This window comes from Strix aluco, chromosome 1 (assembly GCF_031877795.1).
Source record: "Strix aluco isolate bStrAlu1 chromosome 1, bStrAlu1.hap1, whole genome shotgun sequence".
Taxonomy (NCBI): Eukaryota; Metazoa; Chordata; class Aves; order Strigiformes; family Strigidae; genus Strix; species Strix aluco.
This window is the reverse complement of record NC_133931.1, coordinates 109,932,705-109,958,033: the sequence shown is the minus strand read 5'-3', so window position 1 is coordinate 109,958,033 and position 25,329 is coordinate 109,932,705. Positions and strand designations below refer to the sequence as shown.

General features: G+C 40.5%; 1 protein-coding gene across 4 annotated transcripts in view; it reads right to left on the bottom strand.

The window, feature by feature from the left end:
* The window catches only part of LOC141925972 (sodium channel protein type 5 subunit alpha-like), a 223,740-nt gene that overhangs the window by 104,484 nt on the left and 93,927 nt on the right, over positions 1–25,329 (bottom strand). For all 4 annotated transcript variants that reach the window (XM_074830944.1, XM_074830965.1, XM_074830954.1 and 1 more), the window contains exons 9-13: positions 23,870–24,011; positions 22,058–22,255; positions 18,067–18,249; positions 5,493–5,625; positions 1,771–2,009 (exon numbers count right to left, since the gene is read on the bottom strand). In XM_074830944.1, the coding sequence (XP_074687045.1) occupies positions 1,771–2,009; positions 5,493–5,625; positions 18,067–18,249; positions 22,058–22,255; positions 23,870–24,011 (895 nt within the window). The remainder of the gene's footprint in view (positions 1–1,770; positions 2,010–5,492; positions 5,626–18,066; positions 18,250–22,057; positions 22,256–23,869; positions 24,012–25,329) is intronic.

The following is a 25,329-nucleotide window of genomic DNA, read 5'->3' as shown; positions in this document are numbered from 1 at the left end:
CTTTAAGTCATCTTAGAAGTTAGAAGGCCAGAAATTATTGAGCAACAACAAGGAAGGCTGGCTGCAAAGTGGAGCTGGATGGAATCCTGTGAGATGACTTTCCAAGCTACCCTTATCTACTGTTTTCCACAGAGGGCAAGAGCATGGGTTTTAATCAAGAGAGACCCAAACAGATTTTTGCTTAGCACAACAACAGAGGGAGATTTGCCAAAAGACAGCAGCTGAAAAGCTGGAGACTTGTCCCACAGCCTAGGAGAACATCAACCTGCCCAAGGAGGCCCAGAGCTAAGAATAACAAGGACCAGGCTAAAGAAAAAAATTCATACATGATGTACTACATATGCTAGGACTGATACAAAACGTCTGATTATCGCTCTACCCACTTAAATCTGCCAGCGTAGGATGCTTCTCACTAGAGGCAGACATCACATCTGTAGTGACTCTGCATGCTCCCATTATAGTCGATGGTCACTACAGTCACTGGCCTCCAGGACATAGTTCACCTTATCCAAAAGCAAATGTCTTTAAAACTTCACATTAATTGTGCCTTAAAATTGTCCATTATTCTCCATTGACTTTAAAGGGAGACAAAGGCAACTGGCTCAGACAGACTCCTACGCTGTAAATACCTAAGGATAGGCAAGGTGAATCCCACTCTGAGATACTGCAGCCTTAATTTTTATAGAAATAAAGTGCTTTTTTCATCTCCACTGCAAGCTTCTCAACTGCAAACTTAGCAACATCCATGTTCCAGTTTATTCCATACTTACTTATGGCCCTATAGTATATCTCTGCTTCTACCACTAGCTTTTAGGGGCAATTCTACCATGCCGTAACTAGATGGCCTGTGCCTTTTCCAATACAGACTCTTCTAACATTAAAAGGATTTTAAACATTAGGTTTTAAAGCAGTAAAACACAGTAACTTTTAAACATGAACTCAGAGAAAGACAATTAAAGAAAAAGCTTCCGTTTTGTAGTAACTGCAGAATTTTAGTGGCCCCCTGGGTTAACAAATTGTACTGCATTGCCTCTGGAAAGGCTTTTCTGCCATCCCTGCAGCTTGGCTGTAGATCTGTCACTCTGCTTTTCCTTGGAGAGGTGTGGTCTCTGCTTACTTTGCAGCTCTACCCTTGGCTGCTTCAGCTTGCACGTTAAGAGTTTCCTCTCGAAGCATCAGCCATGCTTTGCTCCATGTCCCCTCTGCCCTGGGCTTTGTATGGGACCCAGCACATGCTGCTGGACAAGGCAGGGAGGCACAGCAGGACATACAGGGACATACACAAAATGTACCATAGATGCTTTCCCACATACATATCTACCTATGATCAAACATCACTCTATTTCCCTCCAAGATCTTGCCTTGCTTTTTTCTGTAGGTTTTTTTTTTTAACTTAAAAGTCACTATTAGTCACCAAGAACTGCTGCTTTATCATTGCTTTACCAGAAATCCCAAATAAACTTCATTAACCTTTCTCTTATCTTGTTTTCTTAAACACATACAAACTAGATACCTATCAGGAATAGCCCAGAAACATGGCTTTAATGGTTACTAATAACATTAGAATAAGTTACTTTAATAAAAATAGATCCTTGTCCTTCATTCATTTCTCTTCACTCCCAGAAAGAGGTGACTGTGGATTTGCTTGAGATGTCATAGGCAAAGTGATGCTGACAGCATACCAAAATGGGGTCTTCCCAAGCTGCAACCAAAACTTTAAAAAGCAGGAAATACACTCCTCAGGTAGCACTTAGGTTTGCATTCACTTACCAAATTGCCTATGTAAAGCATGTGGTCAAATTCCTTTGTCATCTTATAATGCTCCAAGGCCATGAAGAGCGTGTTCAGCACAATGCAAAGGGTGATGGTGAGGTCAGTAAATGGATCCATTACCACAAACTTGACAAATTTCTTGATTAAAAGCCAAAGCGGGCAGCAATCCCAAATGAGAAATTTAACAGCAAAGTGGTTCCAGCAGGGAGGACATTTCTGGTGTGATTCCTCAAGCTCTAAGTCACAAGCAATAAAGTTACAGTCAATTCACACTGAGTTATATGACAAGAGAACACTTAAAATGAATCATAACATAGAGGAAGGCCCCTGAATTACCCCAAACTTTTTTTAAGATAAAAATATTTCTGTCCTAACAGGCTGACAAATTACACATTGTAGGTTTTTTGCCAGTTGACCTGCACTTAGCAGACAGTGACCTATTCTGAAAGTAATAACCTTTTAAAAGTGTCACAAGCAAAAAGGGAGAATCACACTAAATATGTAAACTCCAGTGTTATATATAGGCTCAGATTTTTACTTTGTTTTCCATTTCGTAAGCTCAAATGGATAACAATACACTATCTTCATTTAACTTAGATTGACTTTTTTTTCATTCCAAGGTTTCATTTTAGAAGTATATTAAGTAATACCTTTTAAAGCGGTTAAGAGATGAAAGAGCTTAAATCGAATATTTAGAGCTGATTTAAGACTTGAGAGCCAGACTGTCACTGGTTATCAAGAGGGTTTCTGTTCTTGATGTGCTATTCAAAAAGGCATTAAGAGTCTGATTTCTTCTGAAAAGCCCACATACAAAATCAGGGCAGTGCATAAGTCAGTTTGAAAATGCTACTAACACTCCAGTGTGCTTTTTAAAGGTGCTTTTAAAATATTACCTAAAATACAACTTTTATATGTTCATTTTATTTGAGCACAGAAGAATTGAAATAGCTTCATAAGTATAATTTGCATTAAAGGGTGAACAAGAAAAGACAAAAAGACAGTTAATGGCTGAATGATAATGATTAGCGGATTTGCTTAATGCTTTCCTTTTCTGATTCCTTTATGGGCATGGAATGTTGTAAAACGGTTTTAGTCTTTATAATTAGAACCTGCACTGATAATAGGAAAACTTCAGCCAAGGCTGTTATTTCAGTCAGTTTATAAACAGCCTCCTCTCTCAAGTCAATATGCATTCTCTGTGCTTTTTTCTTCACTGGGCAACAGAACTGAGGTATTAGGTGTCTTCTAGCAAGTTTTCAAAATATGAGATGATGTCCTTCATGCACAGGTTTTGCACAAACATCTTACACTGCTCCGAGATCTCTAGGAAACCAAATTCCTCTCAAGAAATAACTATATCTTTCCAGCCTCCAAACAGAGGGCTTATAGGCAAGTGCCTAAAGTGATGTGAGAACCATCCATACCCTAAACAATTTCAATACAAAATCCTAATTTTGCATTTTTTTGGAAACCCACCTCTGAAAATAATGAAGAGTTTAGTGCAGTCACTTCCTAAAGGACCTAATTTTCTGGACAATTCCAGAACACATCTGTCTATATCCATTCTCCTCATAACGACTTCTAACCAACCCTGCTTATTCCACTGTTATTAATTTGAGGACCTTCATGCATCACATGAGTGACTTTTTTCTCTAAGGCTCCACACTAACCCCTTCAAGTCCAGGTTGCTGCTAAAAGGAATAGTTTTATCCCTCTCAGCCTCACCCACATGTTATTTCTCTGTCCTTTTGCCAACTTTTGTGCTCCTGAACCTTCTGAGTGAGCTGGTTCTGCTAGTTGATCCAGCTGAAAACCAATTGTTTGAACAGTCAAATCAAACTGCAGGAACACAGCAAGGGAAGGAGGAAGATGTGACTGTCTTCTTTAGGCAGTCATGTGGCATTAAAACAGTTTAATTCAACCAAGAAACTACATCCTTTCCCACCATAGGTGATCTTTGGAAATCACAACAGATGTAATAGTTTTTGAAAAATATCTGCAAAAGGAAAAGTAAAATTAGACTCTAGTGCTTTTTTTTCCTGCTACTTTATATTGTTTTTAAAAAAATGGTCAGAAAAACACTAAGTTTGTGTTGGAGGTATTTTTCCTCTTATTTTTAAATGAAAAAAACCTAGATCCTTCCTTGTCTGCAAGGCTTTGCAATGTCTGGGAAAAACAGGCAGATGATGACTACCCAAGAGCCGAGAGCAGAAGACAGGTAACTAAAGGGGAAGGGATTTCTGGTCTGGCTGTTTCAGACAGTTTGGCACAAATCATACAGCTATTATTATAGTTTAAGCCTGTGATACATTTTATTCTGATTTGATATTCTTCTTGCTGTTAACAAGTATTCAATTTCAATGACTAATCAAAGTCTGGGAGTTAGGAAACCTTTGCTAAGGATTGAAACAGTTTTCTTCTATATGAAGCTAAAAATGTACGTCCTCTGAGTTACCCTAGACTTGATGGTCTCTATTTCTGTGCTAAAAAGTAATAGAAAGTACCATCAAACAAATAAGAAGTCCAGCTCAGGACTTTTAGGCATTCTTAACACATTACAAAGAAGCAAATCAATCACAAAGCTAATTGTTAAAAACCCAACAGAAAACAAATAAAAACTTTGTAGACTACACTAAACACTGGAATATATTGAAGTGGTTATTTACTTATTAAGAATACAACTCTTTATTTATTTAACACATTTATCTATTCTGGCCACAATACTGCTGAATATAACCACAGGGGATGGTAAAAAGCTAAGGAAGAAGAAGGGCTTTGTGGTGCCATGCTGGGCTGTCTCCAAAGAGCTAGGTCCAGTCTCTTTCTTGTAAGGCAACTCCCAGATAAGTCCCTCTGTCTTGCTTTGCCTTCCTATTCATCAGTAACATAGAGAATAAGGCTCCAGGAGAATCCAAAATTTCTCTTGCCTTACACTGCATTCTTGACAGACATTTTTCTACACTCTTAGTTGCTATCTCCTGTCTTGTCTCAATTTATAATGTAGGGGACATGAGGAACTGTAAGAAGCCATTTCATGCTGCATGTGAAGAGCCTAGAAATGTGATGTCTTGCTATGAGTTGCTGTCTTGTTATCAATAAATTTATGAAAAGGAAATGCAAAGTTCCTGTGTATGGAAAGACAGGGAAGGGAAATCCTCCTGTACCTAATGAGAAGCCTAATAAGCAATGGAAAATATTACTGAGAAATATTTGCATGGACAGTTGAGTCCTTTGACCATCCTTAAATTTTACAGTGGGATTCAAACACCCACCAAACTGTTGTGTCCCACTAGCTGCTCTGCAAGGAGGAGACTTTCCTTCCCCACAACTTGAAAGGTCTGCACATAGCTGGTGACTGCACATGCCACGCTTTGTATCAGCTCCAGAGAGATGAGATATAAACGTATGTACAGTCACCCAAATTGTCTGGTGCTCCACTACCCTGCATCTTGGTTAGTCCTGCATAAATCAAATGCCACAGGGGCACAAAATCTTACCAGATCCAATTTTGATTATATGGCCAGCATTTTGTCAGGATTTTTAAAAGTCCATGGGTAAGATAGTGATTATATTGTCTTCTGTTACGACATTGTCTCTGTTGTAGGGGTTATAATATCTATAACGCCTTCTTGCAAAACAACAAGAGTTTAATAGGGTCTTTTGTGTCACTTTGTTCCTGACAATCAACTTTGAGACAGGGAACTAAAGATGTATCTTACCTTCCAGGGCACTGGTGATGATGCTGACAGCGCTCACTGCCCTCTGCCTCTGCAAGGGTTCGTCCGAGTGGTCCACTGATGGGCGGTGGGGCATTAAAAGCTGCTTCTTGCTTGCCTCATCTGAGGGAGAGGTCTGTTTAAATGAACACATTGGATCAGCAGAATAAAAACAAGGCAGATACAGGGTAGTATTTTGAAAATTGCCTAACCACTATTTTTCCCATCTGAAAAGTCCAAAGCTCACTGATTTCCTAATTAGACACATGCTGATGGGGTACTGCTTTTGAAAATGGCACTTTGAGCAAATTTGGAAACTTTGCCTTGCTCTATATATTCATGTAAATAGGTGAAAGATGCAGGTGAAAATAAAGGGATGCTTCTGATGCTGGAGAAACAGCAGTGCTGCTTTACCATGCTCTTTGCTTGTGAAAGAAGCCCTGCTTAATTACATTAATTATTCCATTATTTCTGAAATGTGTTAACTGTTTAATTATACTGCCAGAAGAGGAAAAGGGGCGTGGGTAACAGCTCCATTACAGGCCTCCGATATCATACCAAGCAAACTGACTCCTCAACACATGTTTTTCCTTGTTCTGAAATACTGCCAAATCTCAGGAACATATTGTCATTCTGGTGATCTTTGGTGTCATGGATTCTGAAGCTCCATAATTAGGGGAGAATCTCAGCTTCTTTCTTCTCAGGAAAAATAAAAAATAACCTAAACTCTCTCATTCTCATATTTTCTCAAGGAAAAGCTTAAAAAAAAATCCAAAAGAAATAAAATACCAGAAAAAGAGAACTCCCAAACTGTCTTTATTCAGTGTTTTATTTTAAATTAGTTTTATGCTTTTTGAAGGCTTGGATAGCTGCAGACAAACACTGTATTAAATACTCTATATTGTCAGCTCACAGAAGCAAGATGTAAAGATTTTTATTATTAAGATCCCTCACTTCATACAGAGAAAAATCCTGATTGCTTTACTCCTCTAGCTCTCCCACAGGTAGAAGGAAAGGTGGTGGCTGAGGTGTAAGGATCTGGGAAAGCCCGCTTCAACATCATTCTCTGTCGCAGACCTCCTGGTTGAGAACTCAGTCTCCCAAAATAAATGTTTTAACAGCCTCTGTCCTGCTCCTCTGAACATATGGGCTGTAAGGTCTGAGATATTATGTAAGCAAGAGAGACGCACCGTAGATAGATGTGTCCTGATGGCTCTTGCAATATAGTCCAAAGAAATATGAAAGGAGAAGAAATCCCTACGAAGATGATAATCCCTGGTTTATACAGATGTCAGACTAGCTACTTTTGCTTCTCCATAGTTAAATGAGGTACAGGAACCAGATTTAGTCTTCTGGATCTTCTCATCACCTGGGTCCAAAATGTCCCTAACCACCCTGACCAGTGCCCAGGATACCAACCAAGATGTGCCATGGGCAGCAGCTCCATAGCTCTGCCATCTGGGTGTGGGACATCCACCCAGACGGACTCGGGATGCCTCCTCTTTGCCATTTCTCTACCAAAACTGCTCATCAAGACAGGCAATTCTGTGAAAACAGCAGGAAAAAAGTGCTGAAGCACTACGAGCTGTCTTTCTGGAGTGTGACCTCTTCAGGGCAGAGGACATCCCCATATCAGATGGTCACAAAGGGCAAAGCCGCTTGGCCCGTGGTTAACACAGAAAATAATAGCCAGGATACTGGTCCCAGGTCACTTCAAAGTACTGCAGTTTAAAATACCGATCACTGCAGGACCAGAGAAGAGTAAGGACTTTTAAAGCAAGCACTTAAAACATTAGTTAAGCAAGGAAATCAGTAATGATTCAAAATTCAATTTTTTTTTCTAAAATGTTCTTTTTTGTTAAAACAATTAGCTCATTGTCCATTGAGCTACTGACGCAGTCATCTCAAAAAGAGAGGTGTAATCAGAACCTATTCAGAGACTCCTACTTGTGCACAACATAACAAGAAAACACTCTATCCTTGGCTTAGGAGCTGGGGAAACCAGGAACGGTATTTCAGATGCATTAGTTTGCTTGATTCCCTTCACTTCAAAAACATCCAATAAAAACCAAAGAAACAACGAATGTTTTATTAATGAAAGCATCTACAAAATTGCATAATCATTTGCACCAGTTTGAAGTACACAACAAATACATGGTACTGAAAAGAAATAACTAGACAAGGAGATAAAATACATGAGGGAGACAAATTTCTAAGTAGAATAAACTAAAAAAGTAAAAGCAAAGAAAAAGGAAAAAAAAAGCCAAAGAAACCCCTAACTCTTCCAATTCCCTCTGTCTGTAGAATGAACCATAAGAAAAACCTCAAATTTCAAATTCCTCTGGATAATCTAACTCTTTCAACTGTACCATCTTCCCATCCCATCTGACCCAAAGCTTAGGACGTAGCAGTAGCATGTTGTTAGACAACCTCATCTCCAGAAGTACCACTTTTCTGACTGTCAGGAAAGATACTATATTCCTATTTATGCATGCAGAAGTGCTTTTGCAGACGTTGTGGGTTGGTGGCCTTTATCTGAAAGCCACATCTTACTCACAGGTGCAAAGAGAATTCACTGCAGAGGTAAAAAGTTGAAGGAAAAACATTCAGAGATTCATTCTTCCTATTTTTTGATTCAGCTAAACCAGGGTAAATGAAAAGTCCAAATGAAACAGGTTTGGCATATCCTTCATAAAAAAAATAGCAGGGAACTGACTTTTTCCTTAGGTTTGATGTGATATTCCCAACCCAACAAGTTTTCAAAGTCACTCTATTTTTCTTTCCAGCCCAGCATCCTCAATCCTGCCACCTGTGTCATGAGAAGCAGTCCCCAGGACTTCAGGAGTCCTGCTGGAGTCAAGGGGACTGTTTGCAGTGTGCCATCCTCTGCATGCAAAGGGGTATTTCTGAAGAAGAAATGTGCATGGCTCCTTCCTTCCTTCATCTCTGGAGAGGCGAGGTGGCGCAATTTGCTGGTGGCCCATGTTCAGAGCAAATGCCACCATGCGTGATAGCTGCCCACATGCCCAGTTACATGTGCCCCTGCTGGAGGGCAGAGCCTAGAGCCCGTGGCTCCCTGACAGCCGCTCGGCAGAGGCCACACAGCAGAGATTTGTCCCCAGAACCAGGACATTGTGTCTGGCAGGCAATGCAGGGTGTAAGGAACACTCTTGTGCTCTTGCAGGAGGACATGGTCTCTTTCCCAATAGAGCAGTAAATCTATCACAGTCAGCTTGCCATTTACTATAAAGTACTTTTCTGGGAAAGAAAGTCTCCACCAAGGTGAATTGATTAAAATTATTGAAGTTACTTACAGAAGTTTATGAACTTTTGTTCTTTGTAAAGAATAGATACACGAGGGGTTTTTTATTATTATTATTTACTTTAGAACGGAGATAGCCAATAGTCATGCAAGGAATTGTCAATTTTCACACTTTGAGATAGAAAGCATTTCCCGTAACTGGACAAACAAGGCAGCATAAAGGTTATTATTACAGAGAGAATATACACAGGCACAGTTGTTCATCATACCTATATTTCTATAGAAATTAAGCAAAAATAACAACAGTCCCTACAGTTATGCAAAGAGTCTCCTTAGGATCCAGATGAGAAATCACAATGGAGTTAAATACAGGCACCTCCAGCAGGATGAGATTATTTGTGTTGTTCCCTGATTGACTGAAAATGTTTCTCCTTTGGATTACCTAAATTCTGTAGGGACAAATATACTATTCAGTAATTTATATGTAAATGAGTATGCATAACATTGCAGAATTATTTTCTTCTGAGTGCCTACAGTTCTGAGCTATGTCAAGACTGTTACGTGAAGATGAGCTTATACATGGCAGCATTTTAAAGACCACATTTGGGAACTGGGACAGGTTTAATTTTCCCTCTACAGTAAAAATCTTTTCAAGCATAAAAAGAGGTGGCCAGGCCACATGATGAACAATGGACCCAGTAAGGCACTAGCACAAACATATAATGAGATTGAAGGTGACCATAATAGTGCACAGCATTAAAAAGAAGCCATTTAATTTTGTGGATGCTTGATTATTTAAAGAGATGTACTGTAAACTGGAGCACCTTGCAATATTTGTGTCAAATCTGAATGATTTATGCTTAAGATGTGCTAAAGTAAAATTTGCAATGAGCAGAAACTAAAGCCGCGGTGACAACTCTGTGTGACAGTGGCAGAAGTTTAGCTAGGTTTTGTCCATATAAATTATTGGCAGTGATTTTTGGATGACTTATTTTGTTGACCTTTTTTCTGAACATGGAAAGTGCTAACACTCCCTTTTCACCAGTCCTGTGGCAAAGCAAGAAGGGACAAACAGAAACTTTACCTTGGGGCAGTTTTAGGGTGAACAAGAAAATCTCAAACCAATGTGGTCAGCAAACCAGTTTTATGCTTAGTGGCAACAAAAGCCAAGGTCTTTTTTATTTTATTATTATTTTTAAAAAATAAAAAAAAAAGTTTATCTAAAGATAAGCTTCTAAATCCTTAGTATGGCACCTTGATAAGCAGCGTGGCCTTTCTTAAGGGCTCGCTCCCCACTAGTTTTCACTGCTGTCAAGCTAGCAGTACTTGTCATTTCTAGTTTCCTAAAAGAAAAAACGTATATGTGACCAGTAGAAAATTCAGGAAAGGTGGTATGTGCAAGAGGGACACTTTGGGTAGCTCCAACCTTGGCCCCATTGCCCATCTCAAAGCCACATCACGGGTGGCCCCATTCTGGTCCTGGGCTGATGGGAAGCTCTGGTGAGCAGGTGCCCCAGGGAGAGCAAAGCAGTGGGGAACACCAGCTAACAGCCAGCTGCCCACTTGAAAACAACCACCTCCTTGGCCTGCATCCATTTCTCTGCCACCTTTAATCTCCAAAATAATTGGAAAGTCAGGCTAAACTAAAAACCTTGCTATTTCTCTGCAGAATTACAGAAAGAGCTCCAGCTGGCGTTAGGAGGCAAGAGGGGATACTGTCGTATATTTCTTAACCCTCAAAAATTCTTGACAACCACAGGCAACATCTTACTCATCCTCATCAGATCCCATGGATAAATTGAGCTTCAGATAACAGCTCATTAACTTAATCCAATTCTGTTCAAACAGATCAATACCTTGTGAAGGCAGATGTTATTCTAACCTCTTAGCTAAGAAACACCAAGACACAACAGAGCAATACAAAGCTACAAATAAATACTACAGGAATTCACAGAAACTTTAAGCTGTAGTGTGCCATGAAGTTACTTATGTAATATATAGACTTTCTCTAAAAAAGGCGAAAGCCCAAACTCCCAGCCCAGCAATCAGCAGAGGCATAAAAGTGTATCATTTTTCAAACCTCTCAGTCTCAGATAAGCCAAAAAAAATTAGGACTTAAGCACAGTTACCAGCTTCACCACTTGAAGAAAGCTGGTAGGAGAACAGGATCAGCCCTGATTCAGTCCTCTGAAGAATACACCAGAGATTTCCAAGAGCGACTAGGACTTACCATGGGTTTCTTGGGACAAGCTCCCTGCACCCCTTGGACTTGAACGCCTGTCGCTCTTCACATCCAAGTGAAGACTGCCTGACCCAGAGCCACCTTTGTGGAGGGCATTTGCAGATCTTACTTTCATATTGCACTACTTTGCTCTTCATATGACCTCAGCGGGCTTTCTAGCTCGAACACTGCTAGAGTGAAACCCTCTGTGCTGCCAAGGGCAGCTCCCCAACAACGCTGCCATCACTCCTTGCAGATGCTCTTATGTGGCATGGGAATATCAATGGGTGTAACAAAGTGTGCAGAGACGCACAGGTTCCTTGCAGAGGATAGTATGTCCCTCCTCTTGCTCAGGCTGTGTACTGAAGCCCCTGGTGAATTGGCAGGAACACTTTGATGCAGAAGACTTCATGGATGGATGCCATTCTGTATGGACCATGCCATCCAGGGCCAGCAAGCCTGCTGACAGTCAGACTACCCCAGCTGACAAGACTGATGGGCTTAAACACCATCCATTGAGATTATTTGAAATCTCTCCTGTTTCACTAGCTGTATTTAGGGACTAGGGTGAGGAGATGGAAAGTGCAAACACACTTGGTTTCTCATGGAAGCATACTCACATTCATCTGTGCCAAGCAGTCAGGGCCATCTGAAGATCATTTGAAACTGGCTTTTTTAGCTTACATGCTTTTCTGCAGCCAAGTTTCAGGAGACCACTCATCTGAGTCATCAGCCTGAATAGTGGGATAATTTGCTGCAGTCACCTCTCTTATGGGAGAGGGCATAAACTGCACAGATGCCTTCATGTCACCTCAGCTGTCACCCACAGCCATTCCCGTGGGCAAATGGCCCTTGGCTGGGACAGGGGGTAGCAGTTGCAATGATACAAAGGCATGAAAGATGTTCATTGTGTTCCCAACTACTTTGCCTGCGGTAAAATTTTCAGGCTGAATGTTTTTAAAACTGATTAGGCTAAAACTCTCAAAAGTGACTAGTGACTTTTTGTGCTTTCCCTGAGAAACCTTACGAGGGCCCAGTTTGGAATGATCTGCTGAAATTATGTTCTGCTTAAGGGCTGCAGTTTGGAAACTCAAAACCAGAGATGATTAGATCTTGTTTGATGTTTACTTTGCCCTTTAAATCAGAAGTGCTCTTCCAAGCTTTCCCCAAACTAGAATTCAGTGGTCTCCCCTCTCAGTAGCAATCAGACATGTTACACTCATCTGATACTACTGAGCATCACAGAGGGACCTAAACAAATGCGTCTTCAAAACCTAATGCTGTAAAATGCGTTTTGCCAGCTCCATCAACTCAGACGTTGCATTTATATGAGTGAAACCACACTTACACCTCAGGAATTTGCAAGTCAGGGCTTAATACATATTATATTGATGTCTTTTCATGGATGGGTCGTTGTTTCTTGTTCAGGAAAGATACAACAGATAGCACAAGTCCTTTTTCACCATGGGTTTACACTAGTACAAAATAAATAACAGTGGCAGGGTCAGTGGGGTTATTGAGGTAACTTCAACTTCACCCTGCAACATCTTTCTTTTGCCTCTCACAAACGTATAAAGAGACTACAAAATGAAGCCAGAGCTGCTAACAAAGAACAAACTCAACTTCAAATTTTAACAAGAAAGGCAAAAATAATGAAACATGAAGCCCATAAGCATGTTGATTTATCTCTGAGCATACTGAGATGTTGGATTTGGTATTTCCTCCTGCCTGCGCTCCTCAGCTGAGGCTGCATGTTTGTGCCCAGCACTTATGGCTCCTGTAGTGAATACATCTGTACAGCAATGGGCTTCTTGCCAATTAGCTTTTAACTCCAGCTCACATTTTCTGGATAGGTTAAATACCAAACCTGTTTTGCAGAAGACACAACATCCTTCACATTGCATCACTGAATCTGTTACTATAGTGCCTGGGTGTTATTTCCTAGATGACCAGGGAACTGCCAAGTGAGCTCACCCACCAGGGCCATTCAATTTTCAACATTCATTTTTTTAAAAGGCAGGAAGCTGGCAAATGAAAAGAAATGCTGGCAGAACTCAAAGCCTCCCTGTCACCTCAGGGCCCAATCCTGTAAAATACCAATATTTCCTGTGAAAGGTTGAGTGCTCTCATGCTTTGTTAAACTTTTTCTGACAGCTGGAAGAGCCTCAGCAGCCTGCAGAGCTGCTTTCCTTACAGAGAAAAGGGGGACATCCACTGCTCATTTACTGAGGCCTTTCTACTTCAGATTTATTTGTTTTTTTTTAATACAGATGCTCAAACTTTCTTCCACAGTTCCTTTAATGCACAGCTTTTTTTTTTTTGCACCAAGCTAAGTCCAAAAAAACTCTACTATCTACAAATAGTGTTTCTGTTGCTCAGCTGTCTGAAGACTGCCCTCAGGACTGGTCTTCTTTGTCTGCAGAGGGTAAAAATGGGAGTACCAAAGTCCTAAATGAACAAAGGTGTGAACATCTGAAAAGCAGCAACAGCCTCAAAACTGTCAGCAAAACAGATAATTCTCACACCAGCCAGCTTCCCACACGCAGTATGGCTCCTCCTCTCATGTACAGTGTAAGAGTCTATTTACAGAACTACAGGGAATGCCTGGATAGGTGGGGAAAAAAATTCAATCCAAAGCTTGAAAGGAAAGATGCTGCTTGGCTTTAAAGAAAAAAAGCTACTTCTCAGTTTACTGATAATCAGACACCACTGCTGGAATCCATCTCACTTGCCTTTCTCTTCAGGAAATACCTTGCCTAATACATGTTAGAATCACTTTTATTTATTTCCCCACACTGTAACCCATTTTTGGCACCTTGCTACTCTGAGTGGGATTCATCTCACCTGGCTTAAGATGTGCAATTATAGAATACGAGGTTGGAAGGGACCTCAGGGATCATCTTGTCCCACCTTTCTTGGCAAAAGCACAGTCTAGACAAGATGGCCCAGCACCCTGTCCAGCTGAATCTTAAAAGTGTCCAATGTTGGGGAATCCACCACTTCCTTGGGGAGATTATTCCAGTGGCTGATTGATCTCAGTGTGAAAAATTTTCCTCTTGTGTCCAATTTGAATCTCCCCAGGAGTAACCTGTAGCCATTATCCCTTGTCTTTTCCATGTGACTCCTTGTAAAAAGGGAGCCTCCATCTGCTTTGTAGCCACCCTTTAAATACTGGAATAGGAGGATAAGGTCTCCCCTAAGCCTTCTCTTCTCAAGGCTGAACAAACCCAGTTCTCTCAGTTTTTCCTCACATGGCAGGCTTCCCAATCCCTTGATCATCTTTGTGGTCCTTCTCTGGACCTTCTCCAGCCTGTCCACACACTTTTTGTATTATGGGGACCAAAACTGAACACAGTATTCCAGATAAATACACAGTTATTGACCTTGGGCTCCCCTTGCAGTTTAAGTGAACAGAAAGAGGCACTTTCAGGCAGAGAGATTATTCCAACCAATTTTCAATCTCTAAGATGAAATAAATTCTGCCCACGCTGATTGTACTGACTAGATCTCCATTGCTTTAAAGACTGTTGAGAGTGATGAGCTCCAATGTAGATTATCCACATTAAAAAAGATAAATTCTCAACATATCAAACTGGCAACCTGTCCAAATTGCCCTGCCTGTGTACCAGTTGTTTCCAAAACACCATCTCAAGGTTTTCCAAGTGAAAACCCAAGCTTGGGTCCTAATAGTATCAGTCTTAATAGTTTTATTTACAGTCTTGTTAAATATTTTGCAGCTGTGGTGCTTTGCAACAAAGATCCTAGCAATCTGCAACAGGCTTGAAGTCTGTTGATCATTTGCTCATCTTTCCTGGCTGTTATTTGAACTGGATGCTAAACCCTTTCGGGAACCACCTTGGGATTGTAAGAACAGTCCTCCACAAGTAGCTATACAGAAGACCAGACGTTGGATGCAAACAGATAGTAACCAGTGGGAGAAAACGCAGTCTCAAGGTAGTACGATTCACACTGAAACACTTTAAAACCACAGTTTTCTAGCCACCGGACAATGTCAAGTATTCAAATGCCAAAAGAAACCAACTTAAAAAATGTCACTGACAGAAAAGAAAATTCATATCAAACCCAGGATTTAGGTATTTGCTTCCAGCCAGCTTGGAAGAGTCTCACCAGAAATCATGAACCTCTCTTACGTGGCACTAAACACACCTTGCTGTATGAGTTAGCCTGTTGTCTTCTCACCCTGCCTAGGATGGTGGGTCTGGGTTTCTCACTGTTGACTGCATATCACGTAAATAAACTACAGCAAACTCCAACAACATTTAGAAGGAAACAAGAGCTTGAATCACATACAAAAGTTATAGAGTACTCACCAGGTCGCCTGTCCCAGGTTTTTCCATAATAACTGGGGGGAGCAGTAACCCTGCAGGAGAAGTAGGGTCTGGGTTGAGTGCCCCGGTGCCTCCTCCTATCAGGGAAACCACACCATTGCAATCCACTGAGCTGTTCCTTTTGCCCATCTGGGTGTAGTTAGGAGTAGTAGGGTGAGAACTATGGCTCACTTGACTTTGCACGCTTGGACGCCTCCCAGATCTTGGAATTAAGAGAGAGCCCCGGTGGCTTTCATTTTCCCCAGCAGTGCTGATCTCATCATCGGCAAAATCTGTTTCGGAGCCAGTGTCTCTGCCACGGAGTTGGAAACTGAATACGCTTCCGTGGCTGGTTCTGCGCTTCACCAAGTTTGCACTGGGACCATAACTAATGCCAAGGAGACTCTAGAAACCCCCAGAAAGGAAAAAGGGGAAAGAGAAACAACATTTTGCAACATGTTTTCAGGAGCGAGGAAGGTCTGGAGAGAGCAGTAAGTTCCATTTTAAATCAAGTGCTTCAGAGAAAGACTTAATTACACGTATTCAACCTTCGCAAAGTTAAGAGGTTGAACAGGCATTCCTAGCCATTAGGTATTTGTCTAATACTTGACAGTTAAAGATGTACTGAAATAGGAAGGGTCAAGGTGGCATTCACCTCATAACGTGATATTTTCTTTGCTTCTACTCCCCCCCACCTGATAAGTGCCAAAGGACCTGGGAAGGCAGAACAAGGAGTGGAAGACAGGAGCAGGGAATGGGATCCAGCTCCAGTTTACTGCATTATCACACATCTTCATAACAGCTAGGAAAGGAATGTTGTAGTGGGAGAAGAAGAGATAAAGAAAGAGGGCAGAAAATGAACTGCAGGGAAAATGAGAAGAAGAGGGAAGAAGAAGAAGCAGAATACGACGGAAGAAGGTGATAAAGAAAAAAAAAGAAACAAGAGCAAGAAGAGGGATATGGTTTATTAGTTTGTAAAATGATTATCCCAATGCACATGGCTGCTTTAAGTGGTAGGTAACCTCAATATACAGCAGTCTCCCTCACACTCAAATATCAGCCTTGATGACCCACTCTGACATCAGCTAGTGAGAGTGCAACTCTGACAGAGCATCAGCAAGATGTAGCCAAGGACTAAACACACCTAAATCTTGGCAGAGTACAAAGGATGTTCAGAAAATGCATAAGGAATTCAAGTTTATCCCTTTCCCTTGTATCTGAAGATGAAATTATTGGAGTAAGAGCATTTAGGCAGAACTTACTTTTGATTTTATGACCTGTACAGAATTTTCAGCTTCTTCAGAACTTTCTCATGAACCAAGTATATATGAAGAGAGGTCAGATCTCCACAGCATCCACAAAACAGACAAACCAAATGAAGCCTGATTTCATTTCACACTGAGTTACTTAATGATACTATTTTGTGACACTGGTGCAAGGAAGAGTACAAAACCCAGGCCCTTTCTAACTAAAACCAACCCATTTAGATTGCTACCAAATTTTAACTGGTCGAAAATCCATTCCTGGGTTTCCATGACACAGTCATTGAGACTGATTTCTGATGGCAACATGCTTCCAGCTGCTCAGATTGCATCTGAATGATGACTCAGCCTTACTCCCTCCAACCTTGCCAGACACAGCCTTGCAGAGAAGATTTACTATAAGCTTTGAAATGTGTCTCCCATGTTTCTCATGCGTATGACATCCAGGGGCAAAAAGTGAAAACAAGAAATATTAATCTAAGAAACAAACTGGCAATGCACAGCTTCAATCCACAGTCATTCTGGCACATGGTGTCTCGAAACCCATCCAGAATGAAGTTAAAGAGCAATTCTAGCTTTAAGAAAGGTGTAATTTGTAATGCGACCCACTAGACCAATGAGACAACAATAAAAACAATTAGATTAAAAAATGCATGTCATTCACAGAAATCCAGCTCTGTGTAAATTTTGTGAGCTGGGGAGTCATTAATTCGTCACATTTACTTACATCACTTACATGTTTTCTATGAGTTTTATATGGCTGCCAAATATCCCTAAATTCACTGACAACAAAATATGAAAAGACTTAGCCCATTACATGGCTATTCAAAAAACCAAAATAAACTGATTTAAACTTTGCCCTCAGTTAAGCAAAGACAAATTATCTGAAGCTATTTATGATCATTTGATACATACAGCATGTGTAGATTCATATTCATGCATGTCAGTAACATTTACATAAAACCCTATTTAACAACAGTCTCACTTCTGCAATAGAAAGCAGAAACAAGTGCCACAAAGTTTTGACTTGAAGGCAACTAGCAAAGGAATATAAAAACGTTAATAATGTTTTTCTATAGCATTTAAAAAGCCCTTGAAGACAAGTTTCCTCCCTTTCTCCTCTTCTCTTTTCTTTTTAAGCTTTGCAGGTTTCTTCTAAGAATTTTTTATCTCTAGTAGGGATAGGATAGATATAATCAGATGAATGAAATTAAAGTAAGAAAATAAACCAGGCTGTGGGTAATCTTGAAGCGAAAAAGAAAAGCAAAAAAAATGAAATAAAATAGATTTGTAAGAATGTTTAATGGACATTTTTAATTAATTTTGAAAGTGAAGCGGCAATGTTTTCTTCCACTGTTCTAACACAGACTGTTTGCAGATCAGTCATGATATTAAATATCTGATTCTTTACAGCGGAAAGTTTCATCTTTAATTGCCTATTCAGAGCCTGGCCTATCCAGCAAAGTGCAGTGTGGAATAAGTGACGGTTCAGACCATGGCTTACCATTCTCCTCTGAGCATCGTCGTAGTCACACTTGGGATTTCTTTGGTCTTCCCCATACTCTTCTGCCCCCAAAGATTTCTTTTTCTTTCGTTTATTTCTTCTTTCCTTGGCATTTTTGGATGCTAAGGGTGACATTTCCAATGAACTAAGTGACATTGAATCAATTCCTTTAGCAGCTAGTGCCTAGAACAGAAGATGGTAGAAGGCGTAAAATTTATTGCATGAGTTAAGGATCTCAGTGAGAACTAATAATTACTCTGCTCAGCAATTATTTTTTATTTTAAGGTTGTATAGGAGATAAATTAAAAATTTCAGGTGGTCATTAATCATAAAACTATCTCACATGGCTGGAACCGGTCTTAACCTTCTTATAACTGCTACATTTAGGGAAAATAAACAACGAACAAGACAGGTTCCTAGTACAAATGCACACATACAGGTCTGACATCCAGATCCTGTGAGGGAGCATTAGGAATGGCTGCACAGAATAATGTGATTTATGTAGAGCTCACACACAAGATCCTTCGACATTTCATGAGAGGAACAGCCTGTGTGCACACACCTGAAGACGTACACTGTGCACACATCGCTGGAGTAACACTTCTGGTGCCAGTCAAAAAAAATCTCAAACCGGCAAACCTCAGATTAAGCCCCCCCTGCACTTCAGCCCCTTGGACTGGGAGGGCTGGACAGGAGGTCAGCCAAGCTGGCTGCCACGATTTTCCCTTCCCTGTCCCAGAGGGATGCTAGGAACAGCACGCAATTCAGCTGGCACGTTTTTGTAAACACTTATCCCAAGCAGCAGTGCAGGCAGCTATGATCAGAGATACAAAGAGAAAACTGTGGGCTTAACTGAAGATAAGGTGGACTTTGTTTTGCCATGTGCTTCAGTGCTGTGCTGGCTATCTGGTGGGATCACTGCAGGAGCTGACTGATAACAGACCAACTGCTAGAAACCCAGCAGAAGCTGAACGCAAAAGCCTGAGCACATAAAGCCACAGCCTTGGAAGCAAATCAGCAGCCAGGAGGAAGAATCAATAGGTGCAGGGAGGAAGCCACAGCCCACACCAGCGCACTGGGTCCCTGTCCCTGGTACGGGTGGGAGGAGCGAGGGGGCTCTGACCACAAGGCACGAGGTCAGGTTTGGAGGTGTTGGCGTCTCAGCAGTAGCCACATCAGTGGCCTGGAGACAAGCCCATTTGCAGAGCCCCCAGCCGAAATACATAAAGCAAGTGAATCACAAAAAAAAAAAAAAAAGCAATCCTCCGCAGGTTCCCAAGAACAGGAGAAACGGATGAATCCTCAGTGCTATTGTCTGTAAGCCACTAGAATCAAACAGGCAATCAGCTCTCCGCAGCAAAATACTCCCTTCCTCCCACAGGCATCAGTCCAAGGAAAGTGAAAGCACTTAACAGTCGTGTAAAGAATCAATCATGTATTTCAAGGAGTAGCGGTAGCTCTATCAAGCTGAGAGCACAACAAAACTTAATTCCTGTGGGAAATATCTTTCATGAGCAAGCTGCTTAGAGCAGAGGAGGAAGGCTCAGACACCGGTCTAGGCTGTTCTTTTTTTTTTCTTTCGAGTCAATTGATTTAATTGCTATGCTGAAGTGCTTACTCTTCATAAAGATTCAGCAAGTCTTTTGGTGTTAAGTTCGGGTTTAGGAATGTGTTAGACCAATTGTGTAAATTGACTGATAGTCCCCAAGCAGGTCTATCAATTATATTTGTGCTCTCTTTATACTGCACAGTGTAAAAGCTGGTCTAAAGAGTTTTGGTTTTCCTTTCTGATTGCCATAATATTTTATTGATCTACAAAATATCGTAGGTTGTGCTATTAGCATGCTGTACTCTTACTGCAAAATAAGCTAATTTTCAGTTTCTTAGCATTTTCTTACCTATTGCTTGGGTTGAAATGCTTCTGCATTTATTGAAAAAGGATTTGGACTAAATTGTTTCTCAGGGCATGGGGGATGTCTCCACGCCCTGCCTATCCACCCTCTCTGGTTGGATTCCTGTGGCTGAACCATGTCCTGCCCCTCAGGCACTGTGGTATCTCCGAGGGACAGGAAATGTGTGTGGGACCAGACATGTCTGGCAAGAATGGGTGGTGGCTGAAGGATAAGAGAAAAGCTTAGCTCACATGAGCCCTGACATGGGGATTATGCAGGAGATAGGACTTGAGACAGGAACTTAGTGGTATAGTGAGAAAGCCAAAATCAAGATCTTGAGAAAGGCTTTGAGAGCAAGATTAAAATTGAGTAGCTCTGACTGGGGCGAGACACCCGAGAAGCACATCTGAAAGCTACACAGTGCAGCCACCCAATTCACTTTCCTGAGCCTCTTCTTCCAGATGTCTAATTTGAGATGTTGGGGGTTGATTTGCAGAATTACTGGGCTTCAATCGCTCTACTCCTAAGTTTTCTTTCCATAAGATTAGCATATTTCTCCAGGAGTATTACAAATACAAATGAGTATTTCTGAAGCACAGAGTCTGAGTAGTGACAAGAGGCATTGAAAAACCTCTGAGGATGTTGAAACAGGCTTTGAATGCCTGAGTCGGAAGTCTGCTCCTTCTGGCCTAAGGCTACAGAACAAATGATGAGAAGGCAAAGAGCTGCTCTTGAGTCATGTACTGTCCACCCTTTGCAAATGAGTAGAGCACAAGAAAAATGAGACATGCTTGGCTGAGGAAAAGACTGTTATAAAGCATATAGACAAATGGGAACAATTTAGGATTTCACAAGCAACCTTCATTTTGACACATTCTGACTTTCAGGGCTTAATGTTCCTTTTTTGTGTACGTACAGGCTTAACTGAAATCAAAGCCTTCTAAAGGAAATTCTTAAATATCTTTAATTATAGCTGGGGCTACCAAAGTTGGCTGTTAGGAAGAGCTCAGCTGGAGTCAAAACACATGAAAATTTGTATAAAATAGGTGGAGTTTGAGCTCAGTTTGCTCCTTTAGGTTATGGCAGAAAGTTACTCCGTTCAAAGTGCCTGTACATGGACTAAATTGCATTTACCTATTACTTAAACCATCAAAGAGGATCTTTAAAAGGACTTAAATGATGTATAAGCCTCTACTAGCACTTTGTCAAGGGTGAATTGCATTTTCTATTTTCTTTCCAAGGATTTAAATGGGCTTTAGATTAGGCCCTGAAGCCATATGTACCCAAAAGAAAATTATGTATATTAGTTTATATTGTGTATCATGGATTTATTTTTCTGAACTACAGTGCTATGTGCTATTTCAGACTAATTTTCTTATTGTCTTCCTGTTCACAGCACCTAAAATGTTCTCTTCAGCTGTTTAATAAAGGCTTTCTACCCCACACAAACCACATGCAAATTAACTAGTGTTATTAAGGCTATATGTCTACATCCAACATTTGGCCTCCCTGTTTTGCTTAAACTTATGACGTAACATTAAATCCATATCCTTTGCATAATTTGCAAAGTTTAACCTCAAGATCTACCTGTTAACTTGTTCAGGAATGAAGTCGTATGTGCTTTGAACAGGTTATCCTACATTTTTATCTTTATTATTGGACAGTTGGATATTCATGTCAGTTTGAATAAAATAGTGAGGAAATGAACATGAGCTAAAGTGGTCGTGGAACAAGGCTCAACTGGGGCTATGGCAGAGCTATTGAAATAGCTGTTTTGTGCTCCAATGCAAATGTAGTTATACCATCATTACAATGTTTTATATGTCAATGAATATAAATTCCTCTACTGGCATATGTGGTACAGTTAAACCAGTATAACTTTGTATATGTAAACCCTAAATGTCCCCAATCCTAGCAGGAAGAGCCATAATTTTTCGTTTAGAAAGGATGGTAATAACTCTGTCCAGGACAATAAACATTAAGCTGTTTTCAAACAAACACCTTGGTTATCACCTAAATGTAAAATAAAGAGAATGGGAATCTCAGGGTACCATCTGTTCAAGTTACCCAAGGCTAATCATGTCACATAGTTTACTGACCTCCTGCTCTTTCTTTAACATCTCCATGGCTTCTCGAAACTTTCTTTCCTTCTCCTCTGTTTCAGCAATAGTGGCCTGGTTCTGCTCTTCATATGCCATGGCCACAACAGCCAGAATCAGGTTTACCAGATAAAATGAGCCCAGAAAGATGACGAGCATAAAAAAAAGCATGTAGATCTTCCCAGCAGATCTGAGAGTCTGTAAGCACAAAAGTAAAATCTCTAACAGTTGTTTACAATGTGGGGTTTTTTAAAAAAAAGTATTTTTTAATAATTTTTTTTAAAACTTAGATTTACAATATAATTGAATTCAGCCTTTGTTAATAGCCCAAACAGAATCCCTTTGATGACAAACAACAACCACATGCAAGGAAATAATCTTCTCACCAATAAATGTTTATACCTTAGTCAAAAATTATGTGCCTTGCAGTAAAATTAATTTCCAAAAGAAGAATATTTTCCTCCTTTACCAAATATCTCTACTGGTTTTCTTTTAGAATAGATAATCCTGCAACCAGTTGCAGTGAAAGCTTTCCCCACATAGCTCAATCTATTTTTGTCCAGTGCATAGAAACTTTCCAAGAGGGATTCATATTGTATCCTTTCAGATGTCTACAGTCTAGGTCCTTTATAGTCAGTGGGGAGAAAAAGATACTTTTAGGATGCAACTCATTTGAACACTATTTAGACATCTGCCTCGGGATAAGAACCAAACCTCGGGCACCGTTGACTGTATCACCTGGTTCTTCACCAGATTTATATAAATAACTGGAGTTTAGGGTAACAGCTTGAGCTTATATTACAGATATGTCCCATGGTCAATGACTTGATGCTGGCTATAGCAACCACTGTATGATATTAGAAGGTCAAATAATAAAAGGGAGTGATGTTCACCCTTATTTGCCATGACAGTTTCAGTCCCAGAGTTGTACGTGCAGCTCTGGTTGTACATGTACAGCAATATAGTTGTTTAAAGAATCTTCAATTTCATTTTTTCACATTTTTGTGAAATTAAGTTGTATAACTGGCTGCATGTGAAGCTGAAATCCCCAGTACCTTGAAAGACGTCTACCTCAGTAAATCAGAGTGGTATCTGTCAGCACTAACTCCCCTGATTTCCTTATGAGCATGTTCCAGTTTTGGCAATTTTGAGATGTGGAAGTAAATCTTCAGTGGCTTCATGGAGAGAGTATGTAATTCAACACCAAACTATCATGTGTAGTTCTTTAGAGTTTGCATATGTTTCAGGAAATGCAGGCTAAAATGAGGATTTACTAGCAGACCACCTTGCAGACATGACTGTAAGTTGACTCTCACTCCATTTGTCCCTCTGGTTGTCAGGCATCCATGATGAAAAGTTTGCAGTGGGGAGAAATAAGACGTGCCAAGTAGTCTTGTCATTTGCTGAATTTGTGTTCATTATCATGCCTTGCAAAACCAGATATGCCAAGTACACAGGTGCTTCTCTAGTCCTTTTTTGAGATGGACTCAAAAGATTAGTTCATGTTACACCAGCCACCAAAAAAATCATTAAGTGGTGAACATTTAGATTCAGGTGAATTACCCATTCAAAGTGTCTTTCAGTACCAGTCTTCCCCCCTTTCCCCAAACACTCAGCCTAATATCATCTGGTATCATGACTCTTAAGAAAATAAATTAATTGTAACAATTGATGGTCCTTCTCCAGAACACACACAACACAGTTTACCTAATAACGAGTAATTTTTTCTTGTCTTTAATTATTGAATATATAACTGTAACAAGATAATGTGTTTATTTCATATTTTTTAGCAGTAATAAAATAATCTCATACCTGTTGATAAAGACGTTCCCAACAATCTTGAGTCATAAGACGGAACAAAGAGAGAAAAGCCCAGCCAAAGGTATCAAAGCTTGTGTAACCATGGTCAGGATTTTCCCCAGCCTTTAGACATATGTATCCCTCAGGGCATGTGCTGCAAAACGTGAAAGACAATACATGAAATGCATCACAGCGTGGAGAAACTGATTTCCAGGGGAACTTATTGAATACTCTGGGTTAAGAGCACAGATCCTCAATGGTAAATTCCTTCACTGGGTAAAAACACAGGAAACTGGCAGATGCTAACTTCACAATACCAAAGTTCTTTGCAATCTTATTTTTCCTTCGAAAGGATAAACTGGAAAATGGTAACCACTGCTCAAGCTGCAATGGCAAATGAGCTCCTAGCATTTCAGATATTTAGAATAGACCAGAACTAGGTGCCTAAGCAGGACTTCGGTGCTTAAATATGATTTCTCTTGGCACTTATTCCTAATTAAGAATCATTAATTTGGTGTCTCCTGTTACAGTTATGGGTAATACTGTGATGGTGAACTTGCTTTTCTGGTTACGTAGTCTGACACTGGCTGGACAACACCAGCATGTGCCATCTGAGCACATTCCCGACTGCTTACTATGCCTGATCTTGCATTCACCTCCTGCAAAGACTAAATCTTTAATCTAAGAACACCAGCCCTTTGTTCCACTCACCGCTGCAGTCTGGGGTCATGACATTTTTTCTCTTTCTGCCAGGAAAAACTTTTCTTTGTGTGTCTTGCAGATTCATGTATTAAATGGCATGCAGATAGTATGAATTTCACTGGCTCTCATTAAACTTTGAGACTCTTTACAAGTAATTTTCTAGCCCATTATGCCAGAATAGAAAAAGAATGCTTTCAGTGGTACTATGTAAGTAGTGGATTGCATCATCAAATGAAACAAAGTAGAAGAGACCCCAGGTCAGTGAGCCACTCTCTTTCCCAGAACAGTGCAATATGATTAGTCAGAAGACCCCACACCTCTCGCATATCACAAGCCACTTTCCAAACATAAGATATGTCCCATCAGAAACTAAAGACATAGAGCAATATGCAAAGGCTTGCTGCTGTATGTATCATAGGAAGACAATATGAGATCAAGGACACTGTGTCCTGGAGTCCTACAGTATTTGGGACTTTATTAGGCAGGAACCATCTAACTATCTGGAGAAGCAGATCTCAGCAGAACTTGCAGTAATCCCAGCTCTCTCTGTTCTCCTTACATTTCAGATAGAGATGAACCTGGTATGATTCGGTGCAAATTCTAGCTGACACAACTAGGGATGGCTGGAACATGAGGGATTGTGAAAGCACTTTGTCAGAGATCAGAGACGTTGAGAGAGACCAACTCCCAGGCAGTGTTTTGGTAACAGAGATGGAGGAACCAGGTTTTCTGAACTGCCTTTATATAGGATGATTATTGTATTATCCAGC